This window comes from Bubalus bubalis, chromosome 3 (assembly GCF_019923935.1).
Source record: "Bubalus bubalis isolate 160015118507 breed Murrah chromosome 3, NDDB_SH_1, whole genome shotgun sequence".
Taxonomy (NCBI): Eukaryota; Metazoa; Chordata; class Mammalia; order Artiodactyla; family Bovidae; genus Bubalus; species Bubalus bubalis.
The window spans coordinates 47,682,100-47,698,759 of NC_059159.1; the positions used below are offsets into that span (position 1 = coordinate 47,682,100).

At 55.8% G+C, this 16,660-nt stretch overlaps 1 protein-coding gene across 1 annotated transcript in view; it reads left to right on the forward strand.

The window, feature by feature from the left end:
- The first annotated feature begins 6,154 nt into the window (after window positions 1–6,154).
- TMEM132E (transmembrane protein 132E) overlaps window positions 6,155–16,660 on the forward strand; it is a 61,836-nt gene continuing 51,330 nt past the window's right edge. Inside the window, exon 1 of the mRNA XM_044939544.2 lies at window positions 6,155–7,768. Coding sequence (XP_044795479.1) covers window positions 7,702–7,768 — 67 coding nt within the window. The 5' untranslated portion in view covers window positions 6,155–7,701. The remainder of the gene's footprint in view (window positions 7,769–16,660) is intronic.

The following is a 16,660-nucleotide window of genomic DNA, read 5'->3' on the forward strand; positions in this document are numbered from 1 at the left end:
TCGAGGAAGGCTCCAGAGAAGAAGACATGTCTAAAGTGAAATGGAATGAGTGAATGAGGATGTAAAGGCAATTCCTAAAACTGGAGTCCAAGATTTGAGCTAAAGCAGCAGCCACACTGAATCAGGATTGAACTCTCAAAATAATGACCTGGGGAGCCTCACCCCCTCCATCAAATGGAAGATTGGTTCCCAAGTCCATAGTGGAACTGAGCCAGGTATTGAAACTTTGGGGATGGGAACACTGTGGGGAGGGAGCCAGGCCCATCCTTGCCTGGGGGTATACTCCTGTCTGTGTCCTTGGGCCAGTCACTAGCTCTCTCTGGGCCCTGTGTTTTTTCAATGTATCAAATAGGAGGAGGGTAAATTCTGACCTACAGTCCTAATGGAGAACATGACCTCATCCCAGAGGGGATTTACTGGGTAGTGATGACTGGGTCAATCCTAAAGGAAATCAGTCCTGAATATTCATTCGAAGGACTGATGCTGAAGCCAAAGCTTCAATACTTTGGCTACCTGATGCGAAGAACTGACCCACTTGAAAATACCCTGATGCTGGGAAAGACTGAAGGTAAAAGGAAAAGGGGACGACAGAGGATGAGATGGTTAGATGGCATCACCGACTCGATGGACATGCGTTTGAGCAAGCTCGGGGAGTTGGTGATGGACAGGGAGGCCTGGCGTGCTGCAGTCTGTGAGGTCGCAGAGTCAGACACGACTGAGCAACTGAACTGAACTGAACTGATGACTGGGTGCTCAAGATGCAGAGAAAACTGCAGCAGAGGGCAATGAGATCGAGACTTGAACCCTGACTGATTCCCCAGACTCTGTTCATTTCTTTTTCTCCAAGAAGCCATGTAACAGTATCACACTGAGTCTGGGAAGACTCTTGAGATGGAAAGTTAAGATGGGTGGGATTTCAGTTGGCGGAGAAGAACATCGGTGAAGCAGGGAGTACAGCACAGTAGAAGTGTGGAGGCAGGAATGGGTCTGACAGGAAGAGGGACATGCCTGGTGGTGCTGGTGGCCGACCTGGCCCGGCTGGGGCAGAGGATTCAGGCTGGGGAACAGTAGGAGATGCAGATGGTTCTTGTGTCATAGCCCAAGCCCTGACTAGTCAGGGTGAGGTTGGCATGACAGCTGAAGGGACTCCAGCCTCAGCAGAGACTGGAGCTGGGACACAGTAGGAGCTGGGACAACCATAAGGAGCATCAGAGACAAAGGTGACAGGGTCAGTGGCCTCCTAGGCTCTGGAAAGTCTGGGGAGTGATGTTTCAGGCAGAGCCCTTAAGTGAACTCAGCCCCAAACCTGACTATAAAGACTGGGTATGATCAATGATCTGAGTACAGAAATCAATGACTATGGATAAATAATCCCACTTATTTTTTTGAATGCATATGCCAGGCATTCTGGGCAGCAGGGTACGCTGGTGAACAGTTCATAAGAGCTTACATTCTATTACAGGAGACAGATTAAACAAATTATAAAATTAAATGTCAACTGCTGTGGATCAAACTATAACAGAGTGGGACTTCCCGGGTGGTCCAGTGGTCAAGACTCTGCGATTCCAACACAGATGATGTGGGTTCGATCCTTGGATTCCCACAAAACTAGAGCAGGGCATGAAGATAGCGCGATGGGGCAGGGTAAGAGTCGTGTTATTTTAAATCAAGTGGCCCGGGGAGGTGTCTCAGAGGAGGTGATAGTTGAGCAGTACCCGAACGAAGTAAAAGAGCAAGACACAAGTTCCAGGGGAAGGGCGTGCCAGGTGGAGGTAACAGGAAGCGGAAAGGCCCTGGGGCTGGGATATGTTTCCTATTACTGCAGGGAGGCCTTTGTGGCTCCAGTGTAATAAAACAGAAGGAAAGTGGTAAAATGAGTTTGGGAAAGCAGCTAGGGGTCAAATTATCTAGGGCTTCGTAGACCATAGCGAGTTGTGTGATTTCAATAACAGTACCAGCCAACGTTGCAGAGCATGCGTTTTGCCCAGTACTACTGGGCAATCAGTATGCATTAGCTGGTAAGTGATGAGGGCTTGCTATGATTATCCACATTTAACCAATGAAGAAACAAACTAAGGCTTGGAGATGTGAGGCCCTGAGCATTTGCTCTTAGCTGCTGACAGGTTCCCAGTCTCCCGGCATGATGCACGCATCAGTGCATGCATGCGTGTGTGCAAAGTTGCTTCAGTCATGTCCAACTCTCTGCGACCCCATGGACTGTAGCCCACCAGGCTCCTCCATCCATGGGATTCTCCAGGCAAGAACACTGGAGTGGGTTGCCATGCCCTCCTCCAGGGGATCTTCCCGATGCAAGGATTGAACCCAGGTCTCATCTCTTGCACTGGCAGGTAGTTCTTTACCCCTAGCGCCACCTGGGAAGCCCTTGAGGATTGGTACTGGTCCTGGAATCTGAGCTGGGAGATCAGCCTGCAGGGTTGAGGCAAGAGATTATTGTAATAGCTACACACATGCAAGACTGTGTATTAACCGGGTGTATATATTTTTTAAAATTAATTGTTAGCTGCACCGTGTGGCATGTGGGATCTTAGCTTCCTGACCAGGGATCAAACCCGAACTTCCTGCATTGGAAGTGTGGAGTTTTAACCACTGGACTCCAGGGAAGTCCCAACTGGGTGCATATCTAAGAGCATGAAGGTTTGAGTGTGGGTGCTGAGGACGGAGAGGCTGTGGAGAGAGCGCAACCCTTTCATCGCAGGCTCCTGTACCTCCAGACCCTCGTGCTGGCCTCCACAGCACTGCCCCCTCCCCACACTGAACGACTTGTGGATGCTGGAGTCACAAAGGAGGGCTACTCACTGTACCCCCTCCAGCCAGGAGTGGTAGCTTTGTCATCTATGTAATCCTGGGATCTTACACCTCATAGTAAAGTGATTCAGTGGGTTACATATTTGAGCTGTGGCTCAGCTACTTTCCAGATGTGTGACCTTAGGCAAGAAACTTACCTGTTCTGAACCTCAGCTTTCTCATCTGAAAAACAGCAGTAAGAATAGTAAAAAGTAGTAGTATCTACTTAACAGGGTCCAGATAACGCATGAAATGCCCAGCACAGTGCCTGGCAAGTAAAAAGTGAAAGTGAAAGTGTTAGTCCTTTTTCATGTCCAACTCTTTGGGACCCTATGGACTGTAGCCGACCAAGCTCCTCTGTCCATAGAATTCTTCAGGCAAGAATACTGGAGTGGGTTGCCATTTCCTTCTCCAGGGGATCTTCCCAACCCAGGGACTGAACCCAGGTAGTGCTGCATTGCAAGCAGATTCTTTACTATCTGAGCCACCAGACACGTAAAAAGCACTCAGTAAATGTTAGCTATTAATAGGACTCAGCGCTCAATATGGGTTTGTGGAACTAAGCCCTTGAACTTCCCCACTGGGGTCTTGTCTGTCTATTCCACTTATGTATTCTGCTACCTAGCACAATGCTGCACACACAATTTAGAGCTCAATAAAAAAAAAAGTCAAGGTATTTAAGAAAATGAAGGTATTTGCAGCTGTAAAATGAGAGAGCTAGCTTAGAAAATCCCTGAGCTCCTCCCCAGCTGAGCCAGACTAGGATTCCAGGGGGATCCCAGGAGCCCCGCACAAATGGTGAGCTCCCTCAGGCCCACATTGGCCTGTCCTATCTTCCTCTATGGGCGTGCATGCATGCTAAGTCGCTTCTGACTCTTTGTGACCCTATGGACCTTAGCCCGCCTGGCTCCTCTGACCATGGGATTCTCCAGGCAAGAATACTGGAGTGGGTTGTTGTGCCCTCCTCCAGGGGATCTTGCCAACCCTGGGATGGGACCCACGTCTGTTATGTCTACCTGCATTGGTAGCCCGGTTCTTTACCACTAGTGCCACCTGGGAAGTCCTCTTCTATGGGCAGGGGTCCTGCAAAACAGGGGCAGATGTCACTAGGCCCACCATGGTGGCAAGTCAGGCAGAAGAGGAAGTGGGGGCCAGATTCTGTGTGGGTCCCTGGTGGGCATCCATGCAGGGCACTGGGCCCAACCTCAGCCCAGCTGCCTGGCAGGAGGCTAGGACTATTCCAGGGCCCATGAAGGTGGACCCACATAGAAGGTAACTGGAAGAATCTGAGGTTGAAGTTACATTCTCTGATGACAGCGAGTTGCCTCCCCACAACCCTCCCTGACTCTGGGCCTCAGTCTTCTCTGTAAGATGAGCAAAAAATGCATACGTTTTTATGCAGCATATCTTATCACAGCTGTAATCAATTCCATGCTTAGTGTCTGCCTTTCCCCCACCCCCAGAATGGAAGGTCCATGAGGACAGGCTAGGTCTGTTTTGCTCACTGTTTTGAGCTGGGGCTTGACATCAGAAATATGCACCATCTCTTGTAGGGACAGAGAGAGGGAAGGAGGGAGCAGGGGAACCTGAGTGGGCCAAGGGAGACTAGCTTCTTGTTACCTAAGGGCTGCAGGTGGCAGGGAGTGGAGAGAAGAACCAGAATACCGAGCTCAGTGCCCAGTCTCCAGAGGAGGCCAGGAGAGTGGGCTGAGATTGCTGATCCACATCCTGGGGAAAGTGGGTCCTCGGCTCAGAAAAGCAAACATGTCTGTCCTCTGGACTGGGCCCCTTCCTTGGGGGGAGGTGGGCAGAGGTGGGAGACCTCCCTGCCCCCCCATCCCTCTACCCCAGCAGGGTCTCAGGAGGCAGTTTGTTTCCCCCTTTCTCCCGTACAGAGCCTGATTGCTGGCTCGCCTCTCAGTGGGATGGTTAATAAGCCCTTGGGTGACATTAATTGCCAGCAGGCATTAGGGGCCTAATGAGAATCGCCTGCCTTGACGACTCCAGCACCTTCCATCCCCAGGGCCTCCAAGGGCCAGGCCAGCCGGCCCCAGGCTGCACCTCAGAGGTCCAGACAGATGTGGGGGGTGGGGAGCCGCTCTCCACAGGTCCCAGTACCAAGCTGAGGAGCCACAGCCAGCAGGCGGGGAGGAGGAAGGCTTCTGAGACCCCTCCAAGCCCATTTTCCAAACAGGAGATGCCACTTTTCTAGATAAAAAGGAAACTCACTGTGTTGGAGATCTAGGACCAGTCAAGCAGATTGAAGGACAGAGAGGAAGCGCCCCAGGGGGCCTTGCTCTGACCTGCCTCTACCCACATTCTCAGTCAGGATGGGTGAAGAACTTTGGTGGGGGGATGACCCTAAAGGTCCATACACCACCGCCCCCACCCCCAAAAGAGCTATGTCCATAGGACTGAAGACCCACTTCCTCCAAAGTAGAGTGGGATTGAGACCCAGCCCTTGGAGTGTTGGGGCTTGATACCCAACGAGGCTGTAAAATCATTTCTATTGATCTGATGCCTGGCTGACAGCTGACGGTTGACTTGTCTGGTCTGATCTGGGTTGCGCTCTAATGGAACGGGCCTGACGGTGGGAGAGAACGCCACCCCAGCCCCGCTCCCCACCCCCCATTAGCAGGTGCCTGGGTGAGTGTGCAGGAGGGCAGCTCCCCACCCCCACGCCACGTCCCTTTAAAGGTTTGCAAAACAACTTGTGGGAAGGCACGTTTCCTCCTCTCCGCGCCCCCTCCATCCCCAGCAACGCAGAGGTTTTCCGGGGACCGACGCCCCGGACCCCATCCCCAAACGAAGCTGGGCGCGGCGCCCAGGCTGATTGCTACCCGGAGCTCTGGAGAGACCCCACGCCCAGACTCTGGGGGTGTGGATAGGGTACCCTCGCCCCGCGCATCTGGCCGAGAGGCTGCAAAACGGCTCTGACGCCCAGCGAAGAGCGAGCATCCTTTGAAAAGGGATAGCGGGAGGCTGCGGTTGGCGTCTACCCGGGGCGAAACGCGACCGCCGCAGCCGGCCGGCGGGCCCCACTCGGGCCCCAGCGCTAGCCTACACTGGGGAGGAAAAAAATAAAACCGCGGAATCGCGAGGTCGGCCCTAGCCCAAGTCTCATTAAGGAACCGCGCGCGCCCCCAGGCTGGGAATGCGGAATGGACACGTGGACCGGGGAGGGGGAGTTCGAGCGAGGGTGGGGGGTTCTCCGTGGCGCGCCAGTCGTGGGCCGCGCGCTCCGAGGCCACGTGACCACGGGGAATCTGAGAGGGGAGGGCAGCGGAGCGAGCGCGCCCGGCTCGGCGCCCGCTGCCGCCGCCGGGGTGGGCGCTCGATCCCGGACGGGGGAGGAGGGCGGGCGAGCGCTAGTGTGTGTGTCTCTCTCGAGTCATTTACGGCGGAGCAGCCGGCGCGATCGCCGAGGAGGCGGCGGCGGCGGCGGCGGCGGCTGCTTCGTGCAACTGTGCCTCCCCCCCCCCCACCTCCTCTTCCTTTTTGCTCCTTGATTTTTCTTCCCCCCACCCCCACATTCGTCCATGGGGAGCCGGCCCTCCTGCCGGCACCTCCTCTCCGCTTGGCCCGGTAGGCACCAGCTGCCGCCTCCCCGGCCGCGGGCTGCGCCGGCGCCCGGTGCCCCGGCCCCTGGCGTGGCGCCCGGGTCTCGCCGCCCGCAGCCCAGGCTGGCGCGGCGCTCCGCTCACCCAAACTGACTCCGAGAGAGGAAGAGAGAGCACGAGCGGATGCCCGGCTGCACCGAGACCTCGGGCGTCCGGGGGCAGGGCGGGGGCGGCGGGGAGAAGGAGGCGTCGGAGACTCTGAACCCCGGAAAAGTTCAAGGTTTGTGCAGGCTCCCCCGGGGAAGGCGAGGAGCGCGGCGGAGCAGCGCGCCCCTCGGCTGAGACAGCGAGACCCGGGAGGACAGGGAGGCGACCCGGGGTTGCCGCGGGCTGGCCGAACCCCTCTCCATCCCACTACGCTCGCGGCCAGGAGGCTGGAGTCGGCGCTCGGGCGATGTAGCCCGCCTTCCCGTTCTGTAGCTTCTCCAAACCCCATCTTCATGGGGCAGCTCGTTCCGGCCGCCCCACCCTCGCCCCAGCCGCGGTGCCGCTGCCCGGGCAGGCGGCGCTGAGCCTGCCCGTGTGGAGCCCGGGCCCTGGTCGAGACTGGAGAGAGAGCCAAGCAAGGGAGCTCGGCGAGGGGACCAGCCGCTGGCCGCCCAACCCGGGGCCCTCAGTGCGGGCGTTGTCTAGGGTCGTGGCGACCCGCGCCGCCGGTCTCAGCACTGCGCGGAAACTTTTCCTTCTCTAGATGGATTAAAGTTGCTTGGATTTTCTCTTTCATTTGCGAAAGAAATTATTCATTTGCGCCTAACCTGGGATTTTTATGCTGGAGCTGCTGCTGCTGTTGCAGGCTGTTCGGGAGGAAGAAAGCCGCGCTATCCATGTGGGGTTACTACCGAAGCCGAAGAAACTGGGGCTTGCTTTGGAAATCTACACCCTCCAGCGAGTTCGGATTCGAGCTGGGCCGCGGGGCTGGGGAAACGGACACTGGGCTTTAGGCAAGGCTGCGAGACGCTAGTGGCCACCCGGCCCGGGGCCCGCACGTGCGACTCCCCCCCTACTAGCCGCACTGATCCTGCAGGGGGCACCAGACGGGGGGAGTTAGAGGCTCCTCCCGCCCCGAGCGGCGCCCCCACCAGTTCTGAGGGTGTAGCCCGCGGCGCCTGGGACGCCCCCTCCCCTCAAAGTACCCCCAATTGCACTCCCTGGCCCCCGGAGCCTCAGCAGAGACAGCCGGGCGCCCACGGCCACCTGAAGTTGGATGTGACCAAGCCCAGCCTAGGACCAAGTCGTCGTCGACCGCTGCCCCCTGCCGCCCCTTCCTCGGCCGGCCATGGCCCCAGGGATGCCGGGCCGCGGCGGCGCCGCCCTGCTCTGCCTCTCGGCGCTGCTCGCCCACGGTAAGTGTCGCGGCGCGGACTCGGGAGTGAAGATGCGGCGGGTACCGCTGGAGCCTGCAGACAGGAGCCCGGAGAAGACGAACCTCCACCCCCTGGGCTCGCAGCCGCCGCTCCCAGCTTAGCATCTCGGGCTGCAGATCGAGTTACCTCTAGCCCCCGCAAACCCTTTGGCGGGAGCGGAGGCTGCGAGCCCCGCCCTGGGGGCCGAATCCGGCCCCGGAAAAGGGCGGGAGGGTGCGGGGGTATCCCTTCAACCCTCTCCGGATTAGAAAGAAAGGTCCAAACCCGGGAGTCTTGGGGGCGTGTCCACCCACGGAAATCTAAAAGGACCCGAGGGATCCGGCGGATCGCGTCCGGGCCACCCCTCCCGTCGCTCCCAACCTGGCAACCGGCGGGGCCCCGGGGAGCTGCTGGGGTCCGCGGGGATTGTGTCTACCCCGCCACTGGCGCGCAGCCGGGTGCGGAGCCGCGCCGCCCACTGCCTCGCTCCCTGCGGCGGTGTTGGAGAAGGGGAGTGGACTGACAGGGGCCCGGGGAGCCGCGCGACTCGCTCGCCCGCCGTCCTGTGAGCTGCATCTAAATGGCCGGCTGAGCCCAGCCGGAGGGCGGGGGTCTGGGCCGCGGGTGCAGGCCGGGGCGGCGGGCGGAGGGAGCGGACTCCGTGCTCTCTCTCTCGCTCGGGTTCTGCAATCTGTTGCGTCTGCTCCCCAGGCTCGCCTCGGGCTCCGCGGTAAAGGGGGTGGGAGAGGGAGGAGCCGGGGTTGGCGCGCTTTGGCAGTGGGACGGCAGGGATACGGATGCGGGCCCGAGGGTCGCGGAACAGCACCCCCCCTCCCCCGGAGTGGGAACTCAGATCCGACGGAAGGAGGCTGCAGCGGGCCTTGCGCAAGCTGGAGGCGCTCCAGGAGGTCAGGGGCGCTGACCAAGCAGGGAGGGAGAGAGCTGGAGGTGGGGAGGAAGAATGAAGAAAGAGACGCTCCGAACCCTCCCAACGGGAGACGAGCGGAGCTGGGACACCCTTAGCCAACCCGCAAGGGGATGGGGGACCTGGTTGCCCCACGCCGAGGGGTGAGCCTGGCCAGCCTGGAGAGGGGCTAGGATAGAGGGGGCGGAGGGCTCTCCGCATGGGCGGAGGACCATCCATGTGCCGCGCTCAGCTTTTGCCCACGTCGACCCGGTTCCTAGGAACCTGACCAAGCGCGGCCAAGGTCTCTAACCAGCGGCCTCTCTTACCCTGAAAGAATAACAGGAACAGGCTCTGGGAATCTAGGCTCCTGAGGCTAGGAGTGGGTGGGGAACGGTCTGACTTCCCTCTACTAGTAGATTGATTCTCCCCGGCTTCAGGGGAAGGGGATGGCTCAGGGTGGGGGGCGGGGGGGGGAGCTATTTTGCGTTCATTTCACCAAGAACAGCCAACCTCAGTGCTTTATCAGAAGAATGGGCTGGGGGAACGCAGCTGGGAACAAGAAATCTGGGGCTCTGCGTGCAAGACTGTGGGTGGGGGGGAGATGGGGAGGGGGTCCTCTGGATGTCTGAGCACTGGAACCTCAGGGGCTGTACTTGTGGTCTGTTCCCAGGGCATTTGGGGGTGCAGTAGGAAGGAAACACAGCTCAAGGCTGGGTCTAGGCATGGTTCTGCCCCTACCCCCTGTGTCTTGCTACCAGAATTCCCTTCCAAAAGCCCAGCGAGGGTCCCACCTCCAGGCAGCTCAGACACTCTCAATAGGTTCCCACGGTGCACCTTCCTCACCCCTGAGCCTCCTATTAAGAATCCTTTGGCCTCCCTCACCTGCTAGAATCTCACCTGTTTACTAAACCCCAGCTCCAGAAGGGCCTCCGTGTCCTGGCTTTGCTTCTCTTGGAGTAAATCTATCTACCTTGCCTTCTTCTTAGATATCGGTGTCTTCTCTGTGCTCAGTTAGTTCTGGAGTAGTGCAGGCAGGCGGTGGGCTTTTTCTGCTCTGTCCCACCCACCACCACTGTCTGGGTGGACAGGTGATTTGTTGTTGTCCAGTCGCTAAGTCATGTCCGACTCTTCGCAACCCCATGGACTGTAGCCTGCCAGGCTCCTCTGCCCTTGGGATTCTCTAGGCAAGAATACTGGAGTGGAAACATACACACTAACATATATAAAATAGACAGCCAGGGGAAACTTGCTGTGCGACTCAGGGAAGTCAAACCGGGGCTCCGTTTCAACCTAGAGGGGTGGGAGGGAGTGGGAGATGGGGCACGAGGCTCAAGAGGCAGGGGATATATGTATACCTGTGGCTGATCCATGTTGATGTATGGCAGAAACTATCACAATATTATAATTATCCTTCAACTAAAAATAGATTTTAAAAAAGAGAAAAATATAACGTGGACACATTTTGCTGAAAAAAGAAAAGAATACTGCAGTGGGTTGCCACTTCCTTCTCCAGGGCATCTTCCCAACCCGAGGATCAAACCCTAGCGTCCTGCCTTGGCAGGCGAGTTCTTTCCCACTGCCACCAGGGAAACCCTAGACAGGTGGTCAGAAGGAAGCAATTTGAGGAGATGGAGCAGGGTCCCCCCATGGAGCAGGCATTTCCCCCTCCTGGTTTTCTGTCTCCCTTTCCAAGTTTCTTCCTGAATCCCCATCCCAAGCCTCAGTCTCCACTTCCTTAGGGGAGGGTACCAGCAGATGCTCAAAGCTTGGGAACCACCCCCAGATGGATAAGGCCAAAGTTCCTCCCCCCAAAATATCATCTCCCCTGGGCCTTCCTCCTTCAGAATACCTAAAACCCGCCCACCAGAAGCATGCCTCTATCAGGAAAAGGATACATGGATTTAGTCTCATTTCAAGCTGGTTGGGTTCTGGGCTCTTTGAAGATGCTGGGGTGGAGGTGGGGGTGCAATTGCAGCTTTTCATGCCTGGCAGGCTCCTGAGGCCGCAGGGCTCTTACCACACAGCCAGACTGGGAGCCAAATAGCCTGGGTTTCTGACTCTGGGGCCATCGAGTGGGGTGACCTTGGGCTGCCTCTCTCATGTTCCCCATCTTTCCCAAGCAGTGTGGCCTCTGGCCCATCCCTCCCATCCTCACTGTCTGTCAAGACTCCGGGCCAATGGCGTCTGGGAACAGCGTCCTGCTACCTTTCAGGGCCCAGCTCAGCCCCGGGGGTGGCAGTCCCTATTCTGCTGTCACCGTCAAGGCTTCTGCCAGAAGGCATCTGAGAAGGCCACTTCTCTGCGGAGGCCTTCTACTCCATTTTTAGTTTGGATAGGAGTTTAGTAAGGCATGGTGGTGGTTTAACCTATTCAAGGACTGATTATGTCAGCTTCCCACTCAGTAGCCCTCACTGGTTCCCCACTGCCTATACGATCAAGGATATACCCTTTGCCTTCTTAACATACAAAGCCTTTTCTGTTCATGTCTCAATTTACATCGTCACTTCTCTGGTACTGTCCTCTCTTCATCCTCTGTGCATCTTTTGAGATATCATTCTTCTCACCTTTCTGCCTTTCTGCTTTTGCACCCACCAGCCCCTCTCTATCTGGAATACCTTGCCTCCAGAAATCCTTACCTTGCCTTCAAAGCCCAACTGAAATGTCACCTCCTCCAGGGAGTTTGCCTAGATTACTCCTTGGCTTCTCATCAGCATCAAACCCCCAACAGAAATAATTGGTCTCTTTCTGGTGCTGCTTTGGCCCCTCATGCTGCCTTCCCAGCACTCAGGAACAGCAGTGTGTGTGTGTGTGTGTGTGTGTGTGTGTGTGTGAAGGGTATGTGTGGGCATATTTATGGTAATATTTATATGTGTACCCCTCCTGATCCCCACATACTTGCATTTAGGGCAGGAGCCATGTCTTATTTTTGCCCAACTCTCCAGTTCTTGACACATAGTAGGCACTCAGAAGAGATGAATGATGTGGGAAGACAACTCTATTGTGGGGTTCTCACAATATTAATTGCAAAGGGAGCTCTGGGGTGTGGAGCATAAGAGGGCAGAGGGAAGAGACAGAGACACCAGGGAGAGAGCAAGGGGGTGGGGCAGGGCTGTACCACACCCCTTAAGTGGCGTATACAGGATACACATGTCTGGGGTGACATGTTACATAACACAGATGTGAAGGTAATGTCTCGTGATGCTCCGAGTACGTGATCCCAAGTGCCTCTGTCCTCACCTTTGTGGTGACCAGCCTGACTTCTCTTCCAGGCTGTATCTGTGCTCTCGCCACCCCACTGATCACCCAAGCTCTGGGCTCCTTTGGAGATGCAGGAAGGACGTGGCAGGAGGACAGGGTCACTGCTGGCCTTGGGAGGCCCCCTCGCTGCTGGAAGTGAGAAATGATGCTCCCCTGCACCCCCCAACACACACACACCCATCTTCCAGGCCACATGGAGCCCTACACAACACAGCCTTGTTAACATTTAAGACCAGTAGGTGGGGATGTGTTATAAACTTGGTGGCAGAAAATGAGCTTTATTGGAATCCATTCTGAAGATAGCTCAATGCTTGGCTGCGGGAGGTAAGGCCACTTTGGAATACCAGGGCGGGACCTGGGTATCTCCTGGGTCCTCAGTGGGGGCCTGTCTGAAACCGATAGACCCCTCAAGCCTGAGATCAGTTGTGAGTACTTGTGATGCTGCAGACTGAGACCCAGAGAGGCACCAGAGCAGAGGGATGGAGAAGCCGGGGGAGGAGGTCTCTGTTGCCCTGCCCACAGTGATGTCCTGAAACTAAAAGAGATCGCAGAAGCTTCAACCCAGCCCTCGTGTGGAGGTGGAAATGGACACTCGGGCAAGGACCAGCCAAGGTCATCCTGCCAGTTCATTCTGGAAGCAGAACTAGCGCCGGAGTCCAGCTTTCGAGACTGGCAGTCTGCTCCTGGCCCCGTGGCAGAGGTTCCACCTCCTCTGTCATACCCTCTGTCTGCGGCTTCGGCTTCGTGCAAAGATACACTTCTGGCCTCAAGCTAGCCTCGGGTCCCACACAGTCAAGATAATCAAGCACCAGTAGTGTTAACAAGCCTTGCCAAGTACTCCAGAGGGCACGTGGATGGGCTCAAAACCTAGTCGTCAACTCCTCTTCATGAGCTTGAAGTCCAGTTGGGGAGAGGAGAAAAAAGACTCTGATTCTGACATTTGAGGCAGTCTGGAATCAGAGTCCCCAGCATCCAACAGATAGGGCTTCAAATCCAGACTTGGTCATCACCTGCTGTGTAGCCACAGGACAGTCACTCTCCCTCCAAGTCTTGTTTTTCTCCTCTGCCGAGTGACAGCAGGTGATGCCCAGCCTGCCCCCCTTCCAGTTCACTGGCTGTGCCACGGAGAAGCCTCTGGTCACCTCCCTGGTCTTCCCATCCTTGGAGACCAGCCACGGATGCTAACGACTGGATACGATTCTTCCTCTCTGGCCCCTCCCCAGGTCTTTACTTCTTCTTTGCCAGTGCTCAGCACAGAATTTTAATAAGAGATTAATGAACCAGTTGTGGGTTTGTTGTGTTTTTGTTTTTTGGAAATTTTTTTTTCTATTTTCCTGCTCTGTCTTTTTAAATGAAAAGTGGGCCTCCTTATCATCAATTCACCTGGCGATGCCATACTCCAGCAGTCCCCAAGGATGGGGCAGTGTATCAGGGAGCACCAACGCTCTGTCAGCTACCGCATCCATCTCCGAAGGATCACAGGGCTGCCAGGGTGGGGAAGGATGCCCTAACATAGGTGTGGCCTCGTGGGAGACAGGCTGAGTGTCCAGAAGTCATTATCTCCTTTCCTCTGCTGTGTTCACCCTTTTCTGATCCACCACCACCTCCCCAGCTCCGCCTTCCCACACCTCCACCCCAGGCCCTGCTGGCTGGCAGACAACCCAGCAGGATGAAGTGGAAAATGGAAGCAATTACCTGGATTATTCAATGCTTGTTACACAAATGAATGAATGCAAGAATGAATAATTCAGTGCAAAAAAAGAAAAAAAAAGAAAAGGTAATTGAAGAAAAAATTTTTTGTCCAAATTACCTAGATAATTATCTGCTTTTGCAAAGTTCTGCTTTTAATCAAACTTGAGTCCTTTCTGCTTCATTCTCGCCCACACGTTTTTTGGCCCATGAGGGTGGACAACTGGTTACTCTCTTCTCTTGTGTGATTTCCTGGTCCGTTCAAGCTGTAGGGCAGTGGGCAGGCTGTGTGCTTGCTGGAGGAATTTCTCAGTTTGTGTCTGTTTCCTGAGCCCACCATTTAGGATCCTTGGGGCTAGGAGAGTCACCTGGATAGAGGATGATGCTCAAAATGGCCCAGGTTCTCAGAGGCATCTCATCCAAGGATCCAGGTCTGAACATCATCAGACCCTATAGGACGGGCCCCTCACTCTGGGAGGGAACAGGCAGCCAGGGCACCCTTAAGCCTGACCCCCTTCCCAGGGACACCACCCTGGAGGTGGTCAGCCCTTAAACAGAATCAGCCAGAGTCACATTGAGTGACAGCCTCACTGCTATTCTGGGGGAAGAGGGGAAATGATTCCTGCCCACAGGGAGTGCCTCCTATGGCAAGGGAGACACTCTCATCTTCAGAAAGACCCCAGTCTGATGAGGGAGGCCCCAATCTGACAAGAGGCCCCCATCTGACGGGAGGGGCATTACCCCAGCCCTCAAGGGTGGCCTTTGTCCTCCTGCACGTTGAGGGTCGGATGGTGAGAAACAAGATGACCTCATTGGCCCAGCAGTTGTAGGACCCCACTTTTCAGGCCTCCCTTCTCCTTCCCCCCAGCCTCCAAGGCTGTTGAGGAGCCTGGCTCGGGGCCAGAAGCAAGTGTATTTTTGGCATCTTGGGACAGATGATGCTGCAGACTTGTCACGGCAGGAGAGCGGTGTCGGTGGGAGCTGGCAGTGCAGTGCGCTCAAACGCACGCCCACACGGTCACGGGCACTCACCTGGACGCTTGAGGCTCCCAACAGTTCTTTGGAGTTTAGCTTCTCGATATTTGATTCTCCCAGCAGCCACCAGGTAAAGGCAGCAACTATGATCCCATTTTACAGAGGGCAAAGCTGAGGCCTAATGGAGTCCTGGCCACACCAGCTCTTGCCGTCAGGTTTTCTGACCCTGAATATGGAGGTCTTCTTGCCCTACCCCTCTGTTTCATGCATATAGGAAATCAGCCCAGACAGGGACCGACGGCCACATACCCATGTACCTGAGTGAGGCCCACCTATCCCACCCCACTCAGCTGGCCAGTCCTTTAAATGAGTCACATTCTTTTTTATGTCAGAGCCTCTGTACATCCTGTTCCCTCTGACCAGAACACTCTCCCACCCCATCTCCTGCTCAGCCTCCAGGCCCGAGTGTATCCACACTTCCTCCCGGAAGCCCGCCAGATTCTGAGTTGAACAGAGACCCACCATCCCCTGCCACCCTTTCGTTTTGCCTTCTTTGTAAACTGCACTGCCCGGCCTCCCTGCTGGCTGTAAACTTGGATGGACCTTGAAGGTATGGATCACTTGCCTGCTGCTGTATCCCCTGGGGCCTATCAAGATGTTAGGAACAAAGTAGGCATTTGACGGTTTGTCAGATGAGTCAATGAACATACAGTCACTCAAATACATGTGACAGAGACGTCTTCCTTGTCTCTCAGCAAGTATTCAGCTAGTGGTTACTGTTCTAGGTACTTGGTCTTAATCCATGAATATAGCAAAAAGTCCTGTACTCCTGGAGCCTTATTCCTGGGCAGGTGGAAGGGAGGCTGCTGCTGCTGCTGCTAAGTCGCTTCAGTCGTGTCCGACTCTGTGCGACCCCATAGACGGCAGCCCACCAGGCTCCCCCATCCCTGGGATTCTCCAGGCAAGAACACTGAAGTGGGTTGCCATTTCCTTCTCCAACGCATGAAAGTGAAACATGAAAGTGAAGTCGCTCAGTCGTGCCCGACTCTTAGCGACCCCATGGACTGCAGCCACCAGGCTCCTCCATCCATGGGATTTTCCAGGCAAGAGTACTGGAGTGGGGTGCCACTGCCTTCTCCGGGAAGGGAGGCAGATAGTAAGAAATGTGAAAGTGCAAGTCGCTCAGTCGTGTCCGACTCCTTGTGACCCCATGGACTGTACAGTCCATGGCATTCTCCAGGCCAAGATACTGGAGTAGTGGGTAGCCTTTCCCTTCTCCAGGGGATCTTCCCAACCCAGGAGTTGAACCCAGGTCTCCCGCATTGCAGGCAGATTCTTTACCAGCTGAGCCACAAGGGAAACCCAAGTAATAAATACATACGATAAATAAATTATATGATGTGTTAGAAGGCAATGAGAACCAAGGAAAATAAGAAAAAAGGTAGGGCATGGGAATTGGGGCTTCCAGTGTGTGTGAGCATGTGTGTGAGTCTGTGGGAAGGGGTTGTGCAGTATTTAAACGAATGGTCACTTGATTAAGTATCATTAAGCAGACATGAATGAGGCAAGAGAACAAACTAAGCGAATGCCTGAATATCACACTGGGACCAGTCCTAGGGCAGGGCTGAGTACCATTCCAGACAGCAGGGAGCCAGAGGGGCTGAGCACGGGGGAGGTATTGTGGGCTGGGGAGGGTGCAGGGAGGTTAGGGGAGCAGGGAGGCCCTTGGGAGAAGATGAACTGGTGAGTGAAATGGGGAGCCGTAGCAGGCTTTGGAGTGGGAGTGACCTGAGCTGCTGGGAGCTGCAAGCTTGCAGAGCTCCAGACCTGTAGGGGTGGAGACCCCACCCCCGGCGCCACAGAGAGGGACCTTCCTCTGCTCTCTTTATAACCCCTTGCCCCTCACCATCCTGGCTGTGACTGTCTTTCCTGCCATCCTGCGGCCATCCTGTCAGAGGCAGGACCACGTTGTGCAGGGGGCAGGCTGCTGCAGAGACCACCCAACGATTGGCAAGGCTGGCTTCCAGACACATCCGGCCAAATTGGCAGCGGCCATAGGCCTA